A 20,715-nucleotide genomic window follows, 5' to 3' on the forward strand; every position below is an offset into this window, starting at 1 on the left:
ATTTGTAGTATTCATTTTATTAACCTGGAAGTAAGTTGTTGATATGAGCTACACCCTTGGACTTTTGGCCTAAATATACCTTAACCTAGTGTTTTGCTGAACTGGTCCTTTCTACATTGCTTATATTACAAATTCCTCTTTCCAACCAAACTTCGCTAAGTTGTAATACATTTTTTAAGCTTCGCAGTTTCTCATTTCCAAAGGCAAACTAATTTCTCTTCTACTGTATTTAGGAACCAAAATGCTTAAATTATGAATTTTCTGTGAGTGCACTGTTGGCTGCATCTCATGGGTTTTACTGTGTAGTGCTTTTTCATTAATTTTATTTTTTCATTATACTCCCAATTATGGATTCAATTTCCTCATTTTTAAAGAACTGATTTAGTGAGGTTTTAAAGACTTACAAACGGTAGGAATTTTATGTATTGAAATGTTATTGTACTGCAATTAAGAAATCTGTCTTGCAGTATTTCTATGTTTCAAAACACAAATATAAGTGCTTATAAATTCACATTGCTACTTTGCATAGAGCCAGTCTGCTGTTGTTCCTCTGCATCTTTTTAGGATAAGTGGAAATGAGGAAATATTTCACTAGTTCTAGAATTGTGAATAACTTGCAATTTGTTATGTGTCAGGCCTCAAAAATTGCAGTTAACATGTGGGTTATGTCGATTTTTTTCCTTTTTGTTCATTCTTTCTTTTGCTTTCCTTTTTTTCCCCCAATACTGGGATTTCAGATTAAGGCCTCCTGCTTGCTATGCTGTCATATTACTACTTCAGACAATACCCCTAGCCCTAAGATGAAAGTAAAGGGATGGACCATCAATCTAAGGAATTAATGGCAACAATGTCAGTGACTTTGATCTCCTCATTGGTACCTATTATTGAGGTTCTTTAATTCTCACATGATGTGAGGCCCAACAATTCCCAATGAACCTTGGGAGACTCCTGAAAAGTAAACAAACAAGGTATCCACGCTTGCTGCAAGCTAATTAAGCATTTATAGGATATGATCCTACTCCACTATTAACTGACTGTGGCACAATATGCCTATCTTTACATGGCTATGGGGTCCTCTGACCCTTGTGGCACCTACAGACTTTCTAGTCCTGGTAAGGTAAAAGCTAGAGTGATGGGCAAAGCAAAAGGAACATACAGGAAAAAGAAACATGGGGGCAAGTAGTCAGGAAATCTATGAAGTGGACGACATGCCTTGATTTTCTCTTCCATTTGTTCCCTACTAATGAGAAAAGAATATTTGGTGAATGTCTGGCAGGTCTGAGAATCAGAGATAACAGAGGGAAACAAATGTTTGAGTTATAGATTTGAAGGCTTAAAATCTAAGCTGCAAAAAATACAGGATATTAAATAAACCAGCCACACCTTGAATGCTTTGCTGATGTATTTATTCATATATTTCCCCTTTCCAAATGATGATGATAAAAGCAGATGGATACCCCACCATACCCACCCCCCATAAAATACAGACACAGTTTCACTCAGCATATACAAGCATTGGGGCATGTCCAAATTCAAAATTCATCTCACTGGGTAACTACAGCCAAAAGTTTCAACCTGGAGGGACAGTCTGAGCACCATCAGGCCCAGTTAACAGAGCAGGCCAATGTTGAGGGGAGTCATTCTGGGCCCTGCCATTGTGGTGTCAGCAGAAGAGAGAGAACTGGATCAGAATGAACAGAGCTATACTGCCCTGCCTTGTGGTATAGAAAGTGACAGTGGGCTTCTGAGTTGCTTCCAGTAAGATCCACAGTTCCCTCGAAATCTGTGCCTCGGGGCTCCCATCTGCACAATGGGGATAAGAATCCTGCCCTGATGATGGCACAGGGCCATTGGGAGGCTTCCAATAGAAACAACTGGTCAGAAGTGCTTTGTCAAAGTAAAGTGCAATACAAATTTAAGGGAGAGCAATTGATTGTGTTTGTGTGTGTGTGTGCCCCAGGGAAAATAGTGGACTGGCTCATGGGTCTAGTGGCCAAGGAATCAGCCAGAGTCCTAAACTGTGCCTCAGATGGGCACCAATCAATAGTGAACAATGTTCCCTTGGTTTCTTGGCCCCAGGAAGTCACCACGGCCTAGCACCTGGATCAGGGCTGGGAAAGTCACTGGGGAGTTACAGAAAAAGTCACAAGGGCCAAGGAGGAAGAAGAAGGTGGCATATCAAGCAGGGTTTTGTTACTATTACCACACACGAGAACAGATAGATACCCATTGGATGAAGGGCATTGAATTGGTAGTGCAGATGGAGGCAGGGAGGGAGAGGGAGGTGTCACAGCAGCGAAAATACCATCCTCGATAGGTCCACTTGCTGGCTCCCTTCTTCCTAATGAGCTAATACCAGCATTATCTAACTGCAGGGAAATGGAGGGTAGGGAAATAGAACCAAGAATGTACTCAACTGACTTAAGGATGGGCACCTCCTCCTGTTGTACTGCTGCTCTGTAAACTTTCAGGAGAGGCCAAGCTGGGCCCATTAGCACCACAAAGGCAATAATGGGATCTTGGGAAAAGGCAGTAGCTGTCAGCTAATCTGCCCATACATGGGACTGGTTTTGGGGGGAAGCGATTGCTGAGAGGCTGCAATTTTTGACGGGGAGCATCATCAATGCTCCTTAAACAAATAGAGTTGGAGTTATGTTACCTGAAGGGTTTCTGAGGAGACTGAATCAAGGGGCCAATGGAGAGAGGGTCAGTTAAGCCAAACTCTCCTTACGCTGGCATTTGGGTAAGAGGGAAGGAAAGATACTTTCTACGCATTCCTGCTCTTCCTGCTGCTGCTGCTATCCCCCAAGTCCCTTGGCAAGGGGCTTGGCAACTCCCGGGGAACTGGAGAGGCTGCCCCCACAAGGTACCTGCTGGCACCTACAGATTAAGGCAAACCAGCCAGTAGAGCACATTGAAGAAGAAGAAAGTGACCGGGAAAACAACTCGGGAGTAATTATCCAGGCGGTAGATGTGGATGCAGAGGCGACCACGCTGCCAGGTGCGGCCCTCACAATCAGGCATCATGCAGAAATACTTTTTGAAACCCTTGCCGCACTCATAGCAAGCAACCTTGGAGTATGGGTTGCGGGATCCCTGGGGGCTACCTGGGCTAGGGGTGCGCTGGACCATGCAAGACAGGCGTTCCTCTCCATCACTTCCCTCAGAGGTGATGATCTCGCACACAAACACTTCCTGCTGCTGGCGGGCACGAGCGCGGGCACGAGCACGGGCACGAGCGCGGGTCCGGGCATGGGCACGACCACGAATTGGAGGCTAAAATGGTAAAGGGAAGCAATGTCGAAGAGTTAAGGGAAGACGAGTCAAGTAAGATGATTGCTGCTCTAAAAGGTTCCGGAAACTTCCTAGATTCATTGTGGTTTGGTCTCTGCCTCTCATGACTCCCTCCCCATCCCATGGGGAGATCTGGACCCTCATCCCCATCCTAGGGAGCTCCCTGTCACCTAGGACGCTGACCATCCACATGTCATAACCTCAGTGTCCTTGCTACAAAGCTTTGCTACCACCCACATACATGGCGCAGTTTGGGAGACGCGTGGGCCTTGGTCCGGTTGTAGGTGAGGAAGTTGAGCACGGCAAACTCCAACAGAGCACAGAAGCAGAAGACGAAGCAGATCGCAATGTAGAAATCCAAGGCTGTGATATAGGAGACACGCGGGAAATGCTTACGAGAAAAGGTGCCCAGTGTAGTCATGGTGAGGACCGAGGTGATCCCTGCAAAACCAAGTAGTGAGGCCTGGGGAAGCTTTGCCCCCACGCAGTGCCTGTTTAAAGGACACCGTGAGAAGGCTGTTCTCTGCTCAGGTCATGCTAGCTCATAGCTATGAGCCTGTGTGCTTATGCCCTTCATGGTCGTCTTACCTAGAGAGGCCCTGGCCGGAGCGGACTCCTTCTTGATCCAAAAGGAAACCCAGGACAGCATCGTAGTCACAGAAGAAGGGACATAGTTTTGAATAGCAACAAAGCCAAACCGCCGGCTTACATTGAAGAAAAAAGTCATGACCATGAATTCACCTGCAAGATACAAACAATGCCGCTTCATTACAGTACTGTCATGAAGCTCAGCAAGGCGTCCGCAGTGTGGCCTTCCTGAGACTCCTGGCCTCGGTCCTAGGGTAGATGCACATTTCAATGCAACACACAGGCCCTGAAGCAACTCTGTGGGAACACCTCCAATAAGCCCTATACCCAACTGAAAGCTGAGACAAGATCGGCAATCAATCACTTCTTTCTCCACTCACTGTCCCACTCTCCAAATGGTTTTCTGCATTACAGAAGAGTGAGACAAAACTGCAAAAAGAAAAGTCACCCCTCTTGATGCAATAACCACACAGCTGATGTCCAGATAAAGGACGGAGGACGTCACTCCTACTGACAAGTCACATGGGGTGTGCAGCAGCAGGGCACCCCCAGCTGCACTGCTGACCCTCACCCCAACTTGCTTCAGCAAATGACCTGAGAGTGGTACACAGACTGTAGTGCAGAAAGGATACACTGCCTTGTTCTTTTCTCCATACAGCCCTCCTCTTCCTGTGGCCAAGGTGACCTGGGTCCAAAGTACACACATACACACACACATGCACACACACACACACACACACACACACACACACACACACAACTTTCCAAAGTCAATCCTATCTGCTCTGAATCCCTGAAATAGTCTGTATTATTTGTGCTCATATCCAAATATGAAACTTCCTGTTCTTAGACAATTATGCCTGCCCAAAATGGACTATTTCACGAAAGCAGAGTTAGTTGAAAAGGAAAATTTCACTCAGTCCTCTAGATGTCAAATCTCCAGAATATACTTCTACAAGGAAGACTGAGGAATTCACATCCACTTTGGCATTGTGTCCCTCCTCTTGCTCTCATGCTGTATGACGTGATGACAACCCCTATCTCTAATTGACAAATTCAGCTGTATCCTTAGTGGTATTTTACTCTTTGCCGCAACAGCTCCAAACTCTAAATGAGCTCATAACTCCTCTATGTCTAATTTTAGTGTTTATCTGATCCCCAAAGCATCATTTTTTTTACTGTCAACAAGACATTATATTTTACATAACTCCAAACTTGGCTCCTTTGTGAAGTCAAGCTCCAAACTTCCTCCTCAGTGATGCTACAGAATTCCTTGGGCCTCAATTATACAGCCTTTTAAGTCCCCTCACGTCAGAGATCATATGGGATCTGCACAACTTTGTCCCTCACTGTCCAACACGAGACCTGCGTGAATGATGTTCAATAGCTCTTGATGTTGCTGCACAAGAGCACTGGAATGCAGACAAGACCACGAACCTGTCCACAGCAGGGAAATCACCAGGGCTGGACCTAAATGACAGCAGCTTTTCCTACTCACCTCCCAATCAATGACACTCATGGAGGAAAACCCCTCAGATTCTTCTAGAACAATGCAAAGAAACAACTTGGGATCACTGGGAAACCTGTTATAAGAATGGAAGCTTTGGGGTTATATCTCCTCCAATGCTGAAGCAGCAGCCATTTCCGAAGCATACAGGCCAGAATGTATTGATCAGATTCCTACTTCTACAGTGCTGACTACAATTCCAAGAGACTCCCCTGGTTAGCTCTAACCAGCCTCACCTGCTGCTGAGTCACAAGAAGATTTATCATTTGACTGAACTTCTCTATTTAATCAATTTAAGCTAAAGAACAACTTTCCCCACATGTCAACCCATGTAAGAAATTTGTATTTAAAAGCAGAGGAATGGACAAATAGGGATAATGGAAGATAACTATTTAGGGCTAAGGAACCCTAAGAAAATGTGTGCGTGTGTGTGTGTGTATGTGTGTGTGTTGTGTTTTAACTCTTACCTGCTTTGCCCAGACCATGGTCATCACTGCAATGTCAGAAGGCACGACACAGCATCTAAAGTCTGTGTTCAGAAGACTGCAGCTAGAAGGATCCTAAATATGGAAGAACAAGGGAGCAAAAGGAACTAGGGTTCTGTGACCTGAGAACAGAAGATGATTCAGAGCTAGGATGATAATACTGGTTCTTTAAATGTGTTTTCTTTGAGAGAAATGAGACTCTATATAAGTTGGAGCGTTCTAGGGAAAAAGAAGCGGGTCCAATGACTAGAAGTTCCAGAAACTCCAATTTCAGATGAACAGGGAATTTAACTGATGGGCAGAACTATCTAGAAAATGAAGACTCTTTCTTGTAGGAGAGTCAACTCCCGATCATTGCAAGATAAAGAGCCATCAGTGAAGGGTAACTCAGTTGCTGAGGACAAGGTTGAACTTTCCTAGAACCTCTGATGCAGACCCCGGTTCAAAGGCAATGGCAGCAGGTCACTATTGAATTCTGAATCCTGAGGATATGAGCACAAGTCTGTTTCTGCTGGAGAAAATTGTAGCAGGGACCAACTGGAAGAGGTTAGAACTAGTCCTAGTGATAATCTGCACACTGGACAAACGGTGACCCAAAAATAACTAGTTTCTAGCACAAGAGAAAGATCACCGTTCTTCCCAAGGAAAGCTTATGCTTGCTTACCTATTTTCATATTTTAGGTGATGATGCTGGCTCGGAGGCTTTGTAGTCACTAGGGTACCATTTTGAACCAGTGTACAATAATCTACTAAACGGAACCACTAGTGACTTGAGAGCCCCTGGGCCTTATCTCCTCTGCCACTTTGCATGATGTGTCTCTACCTAGCTTGAAAAACTGAAGTACAGAGCGCAAAGAGGCAGGCCCATGGTTAGCTGGCAGAAGAGCAAGGGTCCTAAGTAAAAGGAGGAGAAAGTGCTTCCTTAAAGGAAGGAGAAAAGCATTTGTAAAGCAGCTTTTAGCCCCTGCCTAGGGCTGTGCAAGCATAGCTCCAGCCAAGTGAGCAAGAGTGTGTCTGCTGGTGCAGGACCAACGGAACAAGCAAAGCAAAAACAAATGTTCTGTTGAGCCACATAAAAGCAAAGCAAGATGCTTTCCCTGATGGCTTGCTTGGGTGGCTCATTCCATCCACATTCTGGAAATGATGAGGGCAGTATCTCACTGCCCTGAACTTGCTCAGCGCATGGGAAGGTTTCCAGGGCTGAGGAGATACCCTGGGGAGGTTCCTTGGCTCCTTGTTCAGGTCACCTAGGAATACAAGCAAAGATACTCACACCTAATTGAGAACTGAAAGACACCCCCAAATCCCCTCTCACCGTGATCCTTGCTTGAGACAAGATCAGAAAAGGAATAGTCAACAGGTCCATGTCGAATCCACTGTGAAGCTGTTGGTAGCAATGTGTAGTTCCTCTTACTTTCTTCACAGGACTGTATCTCTAACCCGAGGCCATTAAGACTCTAGCCTTCACCTCTCATTAGGAGGGACCTTGCTTCCCACTCAACCATCTTGGATTGGTTCTGGGTATGGAGAACTCACATGACTACCATTCCCCAAAAGTCATCCAAGTAGGTCAGAGTCATAACAAAGACCTTGAACCTGAAGAGTGCATGAGAAAGCTAGTTGCAAATTCCGATAGCCATAAAACTGTAGCTACTTACCTAGCCTCTCTGAGGAGTTGGCAAAGCACTTACTTCTTTGCAGATGAGACTGGGACATGGTTATAAAGTCTCAGTTTCCTCTGCAAACAGTTGTAAGTGCTTAGCATGTACAAGACCGGAGCCATAGCCTACTCATTATTTCTGTGGGATCATTGGACAACATTCATCTAATCACCCTTGCTAACCTCCTAGGCTTTTTCCTACTCCTGACTTCCATTGCACTTACCAGCTGGGGTTGAGATGATTTCAGTTTTGTTGCTCAGTCCAGTAAAATCAAACTGGAAAAGCTTCCAGGAGTTCTTCTCGTTGATCTCAAGCTTGAAATTGTCCCATTGGTAGATCATCTCGCTCTCAGTATAGGAAACTGCAAAGCAACATGGGTCACATGAGATTGGAAGCCTGGTTGATACGCTAGTGGCATGGAATGAGCCTGAGTAATCCTTGGAAGACCCGACTCTGGCCATACCAGGTGCAGGATCTTGCCTTTCTTACCTGTTTGTTGAACTCCATTTAACAATTGCACTAATTGTGCATTCCTTATACAAGACCCTGGGCTGTAGACAGAGATAAAGGCATGAGCTTGCCTTCAAGTTTTCACGTTTGGTTAAGACACTAAGTATACAGCAGTGATATCTGGAATGGCTCTGACAGACCTCTGCCCATGGGACAATGAGAAATAAGATACCAAGGTTCCCTTGGGGACAGTCGGAAAAAATCTCCCTAGAGTTGATGACATTCCCATTAAGTCTTAAAAGTCAACATTCTCCACACAGACTAGGTTGACGGGGGTGAGAGGTGACACAGAAAAATGAAATGTCTGCTTCATGGCGGCAATGACAAACTTGCAGGATGACTAGCTCAGAGAGGATGGACTCTGCAAAAGGAAGGAGCATTGAGTCCCATATTAAGGAATTTAGAATTGATGCATGAGAGCTAAGATAGGTTTTGCAATGAAGAAGTGACCCTGATCTACACAGTGCTTCAGCTAGGTCACTCTGGTTCTTGTGTGAGGATGGCATGTTGACAAGTTGGCCAGTTATGAGAGGCTAGTGTCGTAATCTAAGCACAATAAAATGGCTGTAAGCAGGAGGAAAAGTCATGACAGTCAGAACAAAGAGAAAATAGATGGGTTTGACAGAGTCTTGGAGGGCACACCAGCAAGATGCATGGATTAAGTAGAAGCGGGAGGCTAGGGACACAAAAGCATCAAAGCTCTTGGCTAGAACAACAAGGTGGATCGTGTGCATTCATTGAGGCTGATGGGAACACAGCAACAACAAACACATTTCGTTTGGAGGTAGCAGGTGGGAATACACAATGAATTTGGGGCATGTTGAGTTTCAAAGTGAAGATGTTACAACTGTCCAAGTGCAAGATGACAAAGCTCTAAACCAAGATGCAGATGGAGAGGGGCAGACATACTCCAGATACACTTTGGCAGCACATGACTAATTTAAGGCAGATGAAAGGGAGGAGAAAGCCCAACATGAAACCCACATAGAGCAGCGCAGTATTGTTGTTGGCAGGAAAGGAGATGAGAATGGGCAATGGAGGCATGCACAACCATGACAGCATCTTTGGAGAAAAGCAGAAGCAGAAAAAAATGAAAAGGGCAAAGAGGAGAAAAAGAGGGGCCCAGTATATCTCTGGATCCCCAGAAACCTAAGAAGGTACTCACAGCTAGAGAAAGACAGAGGGCAAGAGTGAGAGTCCATTGGAAATTTGAGCATGTGGAGTGAACATCCCGCATCAATGGTCATCCTAGAAGGGAGAAAGGAGCCTCATTAGGCTAGCTCTGAGCAGTTGGGCATCCATTCAAAAAATGGCAACAGTAGGATTTAAGACAAAAGCTCAAAAGAGAGACAAAAGGAGAGAAAGAACAGCTTGGAAGTATTGTGCACTCTGAGATCCATCATCAGAGTCGTGTATGGACCAACTGAGATGTACTGGGGTTCTTAACTAACCCAGTTTCCAAGTTTCCACTTTGCTGCAAAGCCTCCCATTGTTCATGACCTCCCCAAACCTCTATGACCAACACAAGCTTTCCCAGCTGGGCATTCGAATACCTAACCTACTTTTAGATAGCTATCTTTCCAATTACTGTGTTGCTGCTCTTCTTGGACAATTCCACAACTAGTGTGCACTTGAGATGGAATTGTTCAGGCAAGATAAAACATATTAGTAGAGACTGAGACATACTAATTGATGGGCCTCTGCACTGGAATCCCAGCTTGGCCACAAACTTGGTGCATGACTTTAAACAGAATGTCTAATTTGGAGGCCTCAGTGTATCTTTATAGAAGACGCTGATCTCATGATCTACGAAATCTGGACAGGCCCTTAGAAATATTATTTAGGATGACATCTCTGCCCACAGGGCTTTTGCTAAAATTCCCAGAAGGGAAGGGAGAGTCCCCAAAGGTGAGACACTAAAGACTTGTCATACCTAATCGTGTATAACACCTTGCCATCCTTGTAGATGCGAACCATCTGGTTGGGCATGGTGATCTCATGCTCTTGGGTCCTCTTAGAATTCCTAAAGAAGGTATCCGGAATCCACAATTGGCTCACCACGTTGCCATTCAAAACAAGGGACTCAAAGGTGTCATTGAAACGAAGGCGTTCGTCATACCAGCTCTGGTAGAACATGATATCAATGGTATATTCCTGGTGGGAAGGACAGAAAACCACACCCTTGGTGGCTATGAAGACAAGGGATATTCCCGTACAAATACATTTTTGGCACTACTTAATCTAGGATCCTGAAGGCAATGTGGCAGAATACATGGAACAATGGAGTAAGAGGCAGGAATGGGAGGAGCCCCCTGTGCACCAGAGACTGGAAAGGATTCAAAAGTTAGCAGGCCTAAGAATCCCAGCCAAGAAGTAAGGCACAGCCTGCTTGTTTACAGTAGCACAAGGAGCTAGGCGCCCACATCACATAGCAGTTAACAGCATGTTCACAGGACTCCAACCATAGGAAGGTTGTAAACACAGCACCCTCCTTTCCCTTCCTGAGCCCCTTTCTACTCTCTCAAAGCCAATAGTTTCTAAGAATCTGGACGATTCACATGCTCACAGAAATGGAAGAAGGCTTAGCTGTGCTATTCTAGCTTCTGAGGATCCTCTTCAAGACTAGGGTTTGTGTAACTGTAGCCATATGGTTTATTCATGGTTTCTTACAAATGAGAGCAAGAGAACACTTCATAGGCAAACTAGACAACGCAGGACTTGATTGCTAAAATATGACATGTGAGAACTGTGGCTGTACCTCGGAACATAGAATCACATCAATATAAAAGATTAGAAAATACCTAGGCTGAAACAAAGTGACATCCCCCAAACTTAATGTGCCCTTGAAATAAGTCCAAAGGCAGAAATATGGAACGAAAGAGACCTGTTGGGTTCAAGTGACCATTAATCTTACTTTCTTTTTTCCTATAATGATTTCCATTATAAATTAAGTCTTAAGTAATTGTCTCTGTGGCCTGATTGGAATTTGCAAGTCATTTTAGCTCCCCTTTAATAAAGACGATGACAGACCAGCAGACCCCCTGTGCAGCTATAGAGGAAAGCCACATACATTTGAACATTGGTATTTTCCATTTCCAGGAAAGGAGTAATATGCTCACATAAACAAAAATCTGGGAAAATATCTTTCATCTATAAACAGACAGGTGATAGTGGCTTAATTGCATGACCTTGGCTTATTGCAACATCATGCTGCTTATGTAGGGCTATGGTGTTATTTTATCCGGGTCAACATCTTTCCAACCCCACACATGTACCACAAATAGAAGATCCCAGCTCAAAATCACTTAACCTGCATATGCACACCTTCAGTAGTACATAGTCAACTTTCCCCTTTGCATTTGTATTTGAGAAGCATGGATGTTAGTTAACATCAAGCCTACATTGCTCAGAATTATATTTATAGATGAAATGCTTTAAGTCACAGGAAATATTTATCTACATTCATATATTCTAAACATGGACAATCACAGTCTTTTTTTGTTACTTTGTTTTATTCTTCTTTTCAAATGTGTGCCAGTAACTTCTGAATGTGTGTATGCCATGCACACATGCATAGATAAAATTATTTGGTTTCCAGATACTGTCTATCCCATACACTATTAATCATCAAGAAGGGTGTTTCATGGGGAGAAACAGAAGTTAGAAATTGGCACTAAAGAACAAATAGAAATGCAAGCAACTATTTTAAACAGCAGAACTGAAACCTAGCTTACCTAATTTCTTTGATTGGTTTTAGGGAAATTGAGGCTTGATTGGGATAAATATGGAGCTGTCCGAAGGCATAGAGACAATGGCAGCACACTGGCTGTCATTCATAGCAACTTTACCATAACCCTACCTGGCAGGGCCTTGGCTTATGTCAAAAATCCCTTTAGGTATAAAAGTGCCATTTTCCTTAGCAGCATCTCTAAGTCTTTCCTTTGAGTAACCTTTGCATCAAAGAAGAGTAACTGCCCAAATGCAGGTGGCCAGCAGAGCCCTCAGTGAAGAAATGAAAAATCCCTGCTTGCCTTGCCTGTGAGGACAAAAGGTGACCAAAGGTCCTGCCAAACTGCTGAGCACCAGACATGGTACAGAAGTAATCACTTTCTGCTCAGCTGAAACAAGAAAGTTGGTATTTTGGAAGTAGTGTAGTTTCCAAAAGTTTAACTAGGAGCTTTAAAGAATGATTTAGAACTATGGAGAAGCTGAGAATTCTTGATTTGAAATTCAAGTTGTTAGCTCTGTTGTGGATCAACTGTAGTAAGCTCTGGATTATTAGACTGAATCCTTCAGGCTTGTCACCTGAGGTGAGGGCAGTGACCTCATTAAGAGACATGGGGCAACGAGAAATTAGGCAATCGACTGCCTTAAGTGGGGCTTTTGAGGATGTTAAATACTGGTGTCCCCAGATTGCATGTTATACAAATTTCAAGAAGGCTGTAGTCACAAAATTTCCACTAATCTTAAGTTTTAGAGGATGCTTGTTCATCCAGGAAGCAGAATAAAACTAGTTAGGATCATTGGATCTGCTAATCAGTGTGAGTACTCTCCCCGAAGCTCCACCAACTGAGGAAAAGTGAACCTCTTAGTAAAACAGGAGCAGCTCAGCTTACTGAGATTTACCCTGGAACAGTAAAACAGAGGGCAAAATCTCCTTCTAGAATAGACTTTCACCAACTAATGACCTGCAGTCAATTTCCTATTAAGAGTAAACAATGACCAAAATGATAGAAACGCAAGACCTCAATCTTTTGAGGACATGAGACCTGTAGTTCTTGCTTAGGGACTACAGTTTCTTAGTTTACAAACAATACTAAAAAAAAAAAACCTGATTGGTATTTAGAAAAGGTAAATTACTAGGCCAAAAGGAGACTACAATTTTTAAAGTGGAAAGCACATTTATAACATCAAAAGGTAAATCTGGCATTGAGGGGAGAGTCAAAACAAACACATACACAAAAAAACAATTTTAAAATGTAGACCGAATCTTAAAAAGATCTATCTGCTCTCATACTTCTGTTCATTTTCTTTTTCCTTTTTTTTTGTCAGTCATGGGGCTTGAACTCTGGGCCTTGGCGCTGTCCCTGAACTCTTCAGTTTAAGGCAATTGCCCTACCCTTTGAGCCACTTCCGGTTTTCTAGTGGTGAAGTGGAGATAAGAGAATCATGGACTTAAGTGCCACGGCTGACTTTGAACCTCGATCCTCAGATCTCAGCCTCCTGAGTAGCTAGGATTACAGGCTTGAGCCACCATGCCCTAGCTTGCATCTGTTCTTTTAATTCACAGCACTCCATGCAGGAGATATAAGCTTTACTTGCTTAGACAAGACAATATCCTGGTCATGTGTAATAGGCCAATTGTGAATGATGTTTACCTCTAGGAATTTGTTCTCTATTATAATCCTTTCATTTGATTATTAGCTGAACTTAAGGATCTGTTCCTAATGAACAGAATACAATTAGAAAGCACTATCAAAATTACATTACAAAAAGCTCATGCCTTTCTATTTAAGCACCCTTTTCATGTACTATACTGACCTGGCAAATACTGTTAACAACTTGATAAAGAGTTGTACATAGCAAGGATTCAAAATGGCCTGAAGATCACAGTGAGGGAAAACTGAATCCTGTTGAAGATGGAAGTAAATCCCCTCTCAGATGGGGATCAGATGAGATCCCAACCCTAAGTGATACTTTAATTGGCAGTGTTGTAAAACTGAAAGAGAGCTCAGCTAGAGTACATCCAGATTCTGACATAAGGACAACTTGCTGTTTTAAGACAATATGTTATAGATCACTTGTTATCTAACAATGTGTAATTGTATGATGTATTTCAACATCTATAGAGTCAATACAGTATCATGGGAGAATCTCACTCTCACACTCACTCATGCACTAAACCTATGTATGTATACACCTTGTTCTTCATCATCAAGGCTACTTACCTTCCAATGTCTACTAGCAAATTTTATCTCAAAGCCAAGACACTAAACTCAGCCAATCATGTAGTGCCGGTTTGGTCCCAGTGGTTATGTGAAACCTGTCCACTTTTGGTCCAGGCAAGACTATGGCCAAAATGGAGATTGTTATAACAGGCTTCTTTATTGTTAAACTCTTCAAATGTGACTTTTAGAGGTCTTTTTGTGTGTGTCTCATTTGGTCAGCTATCAAATACTAAGTTCTTGTCATCAAGGAGTCCATAGTAGAGAATGCAATGCAGAAAGATACAGGGCCAATAATTACAATGAAATAATCTAGGAAAAACAAATTTGAGATAAACTAGAAAGATAGGAGAGTTCAGAGAGGAATGTGGTATGGGTGGGGGCCTGCAATCAGCAGCTATGAAAGTCATGGAAATGAACTTGATGCCATCTAATCTGGGTCCTGCAGGAGAAGGTTTATGATGTACAAGAAAAGAGAGGAATGTCATCTAAAACAGGAAAGTGTGTGAACAAGGGCTTAGTCTAGACGTTGGGGCGTTCTGTGAATGTGCAGATTCTAATGTGGTCAAAGCATGTGATTTCTAAAGGGGTGAGAAGGAACAGTGCTAGTCACCATTGACTTGAAGGCTGTGAAAGTGAACTAAATACTTGATGTAGGATGAGGCCTGCAGGAGGGAAGCACAGCCCTTGTGGGGCTGGCTTAGTAGAACTAGGGCATGTGACCACTTTGTGTGTTTTATTTATTTATTTTGGGCCAAACCTGAGGTTGAACTCAGGGCCTGGTCACTATCCTTTGGCTTTCTCAAAGCTAGAGCTCTACCACTTGACCCATAGCACCACTTTTGGTTTCTTCTATGTATGTGGTACTGAGGATTCAAACCTGGGGCTTCATGCATACTAGGCAAGCACTCTACCATTAAGCCACATTCCCAGTCAGTTTGTGTATTGGAGGTGGGAGATGATGCAGGTTAGCTGGAGATCACGCTGACACAGGTGGACAGGCAGGGAGGAAAGCAACTGGAACAAAATTGAATACATGTTCATCTAACAACAGATAGATTTTTTTCATACAAATAATTATCAGGAAAAAAGAGCCATTTCATTGCAGTGTGTGTTTTAAAATGCTTTATTATTATTTTTATTTGAAGTAAAAGCTGAAGATACGGTCACAATTCTGAAGGTCGTCTTCCGGTAGAAAGAAACTTACCTTTTCTGGTCATATTTTCAAGTTACTGATGGTTAAAATGTCCACCACCAACCTTCCCCTCCTCCTCCCATCCCCAACCACCCGCAAACAATGAAAATTCCTCTTGTTTTACAGAAACAGAACACAATGCGCAAGTACTATAGTAGGCTCCTTATGTTAGCCCCTGGTTTGAAATTACTGTAATGAAAGTTCAGTACTCACCATGTCCATGACAGAAAGGGGGCCAAGGCTGTTGACAGAAACCTCCACAGTGACCACAGTGGGCTTCTCTGCAAGAAAAGGAGAAGCAGGAGTGAGTGTCAACCACGCAGTTCAGGACTGGAGAAAACGTGCCCATTCCTGATTCCCTTTTTTTGCTCTCTGTACCTCACTGTATAGTTAGAAAAACTGGGGGTGACAAAAAGAAAAGGTGTCAATCAAGGACTGTGGCATTTGTTACCTGCCAGGGCAGCAGCAGCTCTTCCAATCCAGGCATGAAGTATCATCCTCTATACACGAAGCCCATTGTCGCCCTACGTCCACAGCCCTCCACCACTTCCAGGAGGGGAAAAACAAAAATGTTATCCTACTTACCACCAATGCCAGGGCGCAGTTTGTGGTCATAATGACTCAGGATGGTGTTGAGGATTCGAGAAGCTTCTGGCAGCTTGCTACCCGTGCGCTTAGTCTTGGTCATATTGAGTGTTGTTTCTTCAGAAAGGAGCTTCCTTCCCACAGGTTTGAAGTGGGGCTGGGCCTGGGGTTGGGGCTGGGGTTGGGGCTGGGGCTGGGGCTGGGGTTGGGGTTGGGGTTGAGGGAAAGGCTGAGGCTGGGGGCGGGGCTTGGGCTGGGGCTGAGGCTGCGGAGGCTGAGGCTTTGGCTGAGGCTGGGGCTTCGGCTGGGGCTTCGGCTGGGGTCCATAGACGAATTCATCCCGAGCATTGGTCTTGTTATTCAGTGTCGTCAGATGTCCCCCGAGCCTAGAATGTAAACCAGAAATGAAGCCCTGCCCTCCACTGTGCAAGGGCTGCAGCTGCTGCCTCTCCGAGGACAGAAAACCAAAATATTTGTAATGCATGGCTTACTTAGTGACTAGATACAGCACATTCTGAGACAGAAACAGATTATACTTGTTAATTTCTTTTCTATCTTGCTAGTCTCTTGGGACAGTAGAGGCTTTTTCCCCTTTTATAATTGTTTGCTTCATAGAAAGTCAACAAGAGAAAGAAGACCCGGATTGACAAATGATATTTAATATAAAAGGAATGTATGAGCTCTGGCCAATCAGGGACTGTTACTAGTTGGGCCTGTCATTTGCTTGAGCAACCCCACTTGGGAAGGGTGGGGCAGGACAAGGACCAAGCTGCTGAGGAATGTTCCAGAAAGCCAAAGCACCCTCTTCCAGAAAGGAGTAAAAAAAAAAATCATAGAAAAATTGCACACACTTTCAGGTTTTCTAATGCTCATTACATTTGGGGATAGGACCTAGAAGAAGGTAGGGTAAAAAGTGCAGCTCTTTGTCACTGTGTCAGTACTGAGGCAAAGCAGGTCTTCTTCACCAGACTGTCATCCAGAAAATGGCAGGCCAGCAGTAATACATCCTGTGCACCACAACCAATAAGATTGTGTGTGTGTGTGTGTGTGTGTGTGTGTGTGTGTGTGTGTGTGCGTGCATGTATATGCTTCTTTTAATTTACGAATTCATCTGCTAATGTATGAAATTTCCCATAGAGTGTCAGACACTCAAGAAAATGCTACGTTTCCTGGACAGTACTGATGAAAAAAGCCCACAGGGCTTCTGAGCCTTGGGTCAAATTCTAATCATTGACCTGACTTTCTTAAGACCACTGCATTAATTTTTTGACAGCTCACTGCTGTACACATAAGACATGAGTACTTTTATAGGAGTTTGAATTAATAAATAGGATTTTACTAGTAAAAACACTTCCACTGAAAGTTTGCATGTTACTGTGCTTCTTGTATTTTTTTAACGAAGCAAGAAAAAAGTCCCTCAAATTTGACTATTCACAGGGAAGCTGAAGAATGAATCAATTAGTCTTAATTTTTATGCAATAATAATATGATGAAAATGTTGTTACATTTGTAAAGTCATGTAAAAACTAAAATATTTACACCCAAAATGTTATGACATCTGAGACTTGGTTCAAAAATAAAAACAAACCTGGAATTGGATGGTGGTCAGGGGATATAAAAAAATAAGTGTACTAGGTCATAGATGAAGCAGCTGCTTGTGGGTATGTGGGATTTAGTGTAATTGTCTTTCTACTCTTATACATTTTTGCAAATATGTATAATTAAAAGCCTTTTTAAAAGCCATCAACCCAAATTAGTGTGTGATGCTGGAAGGCAGCAAAGTGGTCTTCTTTGGGGAGGAGTCTGTGGAGGAAGGAGACATTTTGTGAGATTTGGGTGGGGATGGTTGCTAATGTTTACTTCTTTATGTAAGTATTATTTATGTGAACATATTTACATTGGGAAAATTTACTGGGCTGTTCAGTGACAATCTCAAGGCTTTAAAATTTGTATGTTTCATTTGGAAAATTATTTTGTAACAGCCATTAGACCTGTTTTTTTGTTTTTATTGTTTTTTTTTTGCCAGTACTGTGCTTGAGCTCAGGGCCTGAGCACTGTCCTTGGATTTTCTCAAGGTTAGAGCTCTACTACTTGAGCCTCAGCACCACTTCTGGCTTTTTTTCTATGTATGTGGTACTGAGGAATCGAACTCAGGTCTTCATGCATGCTAGGCAAGCACTCTACCATTGGCCAAACTCTCAGCCCAGGTCTGTTGGTTTTTAAACTAAGAGGTAAACTGAGTAAGAAAGCAGGGTATCAAGCCTTTATTTCAGACTAAGAGGACTGACAATATGCAGAGCAACATAAGCTTTTGGTGTTTTGTTTTTTTTCTGCAGTATTTCAAGCTCCTAGAGGTGTTTAACTAGTATCCAGATATATTAACTAGGTGCCATTTCTCATTTCTGAAGTGGCTAATTGTCATTATGGACTAAGGCAGAACCAGATTTGGGAAAAGAATTTACACTTTTAAATGCCATATTTAGAATGTGTCTTCTTCCTTGAAGCTTTGCAAATCATTTGGGTGGCAGGATCTCATCTCTTAATCTCCTGAAGAGGCAAGGGCCAGCATTGTGAAGAGGAGGAGAGAAAATGGTGGGCCATAAGAGCTCTCGTGCTCCTGGATTTTATCTTTTAAGAAAACACTATAGGAGCTTGAGGTTGTTTTGAGTCCGCACTATGATTTGATCAAGTGAAATAAACAAATAATCTCATCCTGGGATCTTTGAAGGTAAGAATCTCCTAACACAACATATCTTTGTGTAGCTAGCCATCAATGTTATTTTCAGGGCTAGAAAGAATAAAAATTCGAAACCACTCATACACTGGACCAGTTTGAGGCTGATCCTGGACTAGAATGAGGTTTTGTAGCTGAATGTGGCCCAGCATACTTCATTGTCACCTCCTCTTCTGACATCACAGGTTGCCATGCTGACAGGGCCTGAACGTCAGTTGCTGCAGTCCTCCCTCCCCCCTGGCTGGAAGGGTTGTTTTTCTCTCATCCCCTCCCTTCTCCTAGTCCCCTCAGCCATCTTTTACCCTATCCAGTCACCATGTTTAGATCTCTTAAGTAGCCTAAATCCGACCCAGAGAGATAGGAATGACTGGTAGTTCTTAACATACATTGAGAAACAAGTAACAAGCCACCCCTTCTGAGGTCAGCCCCACATTAGAACGCCAGAAATTCATCAGGGAGTCACATCATCCTTCCTCCAAGTAGCTAAGTCAATCTGGAGTGTGAGAGAGAAAACTCATCCTGTTCCTTCCCAAAACAGATAAAGAAGATACAAGGCCAGTGTCATGGAAAGTTCTAGAAAGGTACACAGACCAGAAAGCTTAGGAAGTTGCAACAGTTTGCAGTTGCCAGAAACCGTCTCAAAAAAAAAAAACCCACAAAAATAAAGCAATTATGTTGCCCATTAAAAAAGTCAGAAATTCGGGGGATAATTTTCCCAGTAAATTCGTAGGGTGAGGGGGTTGTGGAAGTGACGCTGGCTAGTTCAAGGAAAGCTGAAGAGAGGAAGAGGATTGAAATTCAAGAGTTAAACCACAGATAAACATTCATAGCTGCATTTTACCCAAGACGCAGTAGGGGATGTTAAGGTGGAGGATAGGGGGGCTGCTGATGCCGCCTGCAGCCACTTCAAGTGGAGGATAGCTGGGGCAGGAACCCCTAGCCCAAACCGAAGCTGCCATAGGCACCTAGAGGGGCGACGGGATGGGAAGCAAGTAAAGTCAGAGTTCCCTGGCATCCTGCCGTGTTCTCTGCATACACGCTCCGAAATAAAGGAAAAGAAAAAAGAAAAAAACAAAAACCTGTAAACTAGAGAGAACAGACAAGGCGACCCTCGCACAATCTCGACGCACTTAGCACTTAGGCTCTCCCAACCCAGCCCGTGTCCACCCACATCCCCAGGTGTGTAAACCTCCGTTGGCGGTAGAGAAGCCGGGTATTGGCCCTTGTTTCCAAGGCATACTCCCCGCTGGGTCCCCTCGACACCGCCGGGCTTTGGAGGGACCGAGTGGGGAGCCCACGATGCCTAGGGCTAGGGGACAGGCGTCCCACCGCCTCTCTTCTGGGGTCCTCTCTGGGCCCCCTAGCACGCTCATCCCAGATAGATCCCAACAGCAACTGGTGTGCGTGCAGGGATCGCGGGACTGGGTGACTCTGCTAGAGAGTACCGGAACACCTAAGGCGGGGGGGGGGGGGGGGTCGGGTCGGGAAGCCAGTTGGGCTCCCAGGAAGCAAGAGATGGGCATTAAGGGCACTGGGGTCCGGGGATGGAGACTCACCTCGCCTGCAGGATCATAAATATATTCAGGAGGGCCAGCAGAACTTTGGGCAACATCGCCGCCGCAAGGACCGGCGCGACCACCTGTGTGGAGGTCGCGGCGCAGGTCTGGCCGCACCGAGCCGGAGGCGCACGGTTTTGTTGCGCTCCAACTTTCACTCCTCCCACTGGCTCCGCCCCATCCCTTACGCCCCGCCCTAGGCCCGCCCCCGAGCCTCGATGGAAATCTCCGACGACTTGATCACTGCGGCAGTAGGGCGGGCGGGGGTGGGAGGATAGAGGAAGAGGACAGAGCCTAGTCTCCAAGGCCCCCCGCCGCCACCAATGCGCCACTGCCAGACAGCCAGGGCCGTAGGCGGGGGCCCGAGTGGGGGGAATGGGAGGAGGGAGGAGGAGGCGAGCCTGCAGCGCTGGGGCCCAGGCTGGGGGAAAGGCAGCCAGCCGCTGAGGCTTTCAGGATGGACGCAGGCTGCTCCAAGCAGGGCCAAGACAGGGGACCGGATAAGCTTTTCCACTGCTGCCACCCGTTCCTGCCCAGTGGCAAGCGACAGGCTCGAGCTGTACTTCCTAGCCTTTCCCACCACCTGTTGAGCATGAGTGCTGTTCCCCCACTTCTTCTCCTGGCTCCACAAATCCTGATCTCACTCCTTACCCAC

General features: G+C 44.4%; 1 protein-coding gene and 1 long non-coding RNA gene across 2 annotated transcripts in view; one reads left to right on the plus strand and one right to left on the minus strand.

Moving 5' to 3' along the window:
- Nucleotides 1–20,715, plus strand: part of LOC150041697 (uncharacterized) — a 94,948-nt gene that overhangs the window by 13,955 nt on the left and 60,278 nt on the right. The gene's annotated exons all lie outside the window — the stretch shown is intronic.
- Nucleotides 1,474–20,148, minus strand: Gabre (gamma-aminobutyric acid type A receptor subunit epsilon). Its single transcript, XM_090326157.1, has 9 exons — nt 20,061–20,148; nt 15,771–16,156; nt 15,399–15,466; nt 9,979–10,199; nt 9,211–9,293; nt 7,759–7,896; nt 3,883–4,035; nt 3,536–3,735; nt 1,474–3,276 (listed from the first exon to the last, which is right to left on the minus strand). Exons 1-9 carry the CDS (start codon nt 20,114–20,116, stop codon nt 2,881–2,883), a joined length of 1,701 nt encoding a protein of 566 aa, XP_090182283.1. The 5' UTR covers nt 20,117–20,148; the 3' UTR covers nt 1,474–2,880.

This window comes from Megascapheus bottae, chromosome X, assembly GCF_031878675.1.
Source record: "Megascapheus bottae isolate mThoBot1 chromosome X, mThoBot2.hap1, whole genome shotgun sequence".
NCBI lineage: Eukaryota > Metazoa > Chordata > Mammalia > Rodentia > Geomyidae > Megascapheus > Megascapheus bottae.

Bases quoted from the DNA above. Each gene is read 5' to 3' on its own strand.
- Gabre (XM_090326157.1), bottom strand. From the start codon at position 20,116: ATGTTGCCCAAAGTTCTGCTGGCCCTCCTGAATATATTTATGATCCTG. The intron at 15,467-15,770 runs GTAAGTAGGATA...CTTTTCTTGCAG, and splicing joins ACTGCGCCCTGGCATTGGTG to AGAAGCCCACTGTGGTCACT. The intron at 3,736-3,882 runs GTAAGACGACCA...TTGGTTTTGCAG, and splicing joins TCCGGCCAGGGCCTCTCTAG to GGATCACCTCGGTCCTCACC.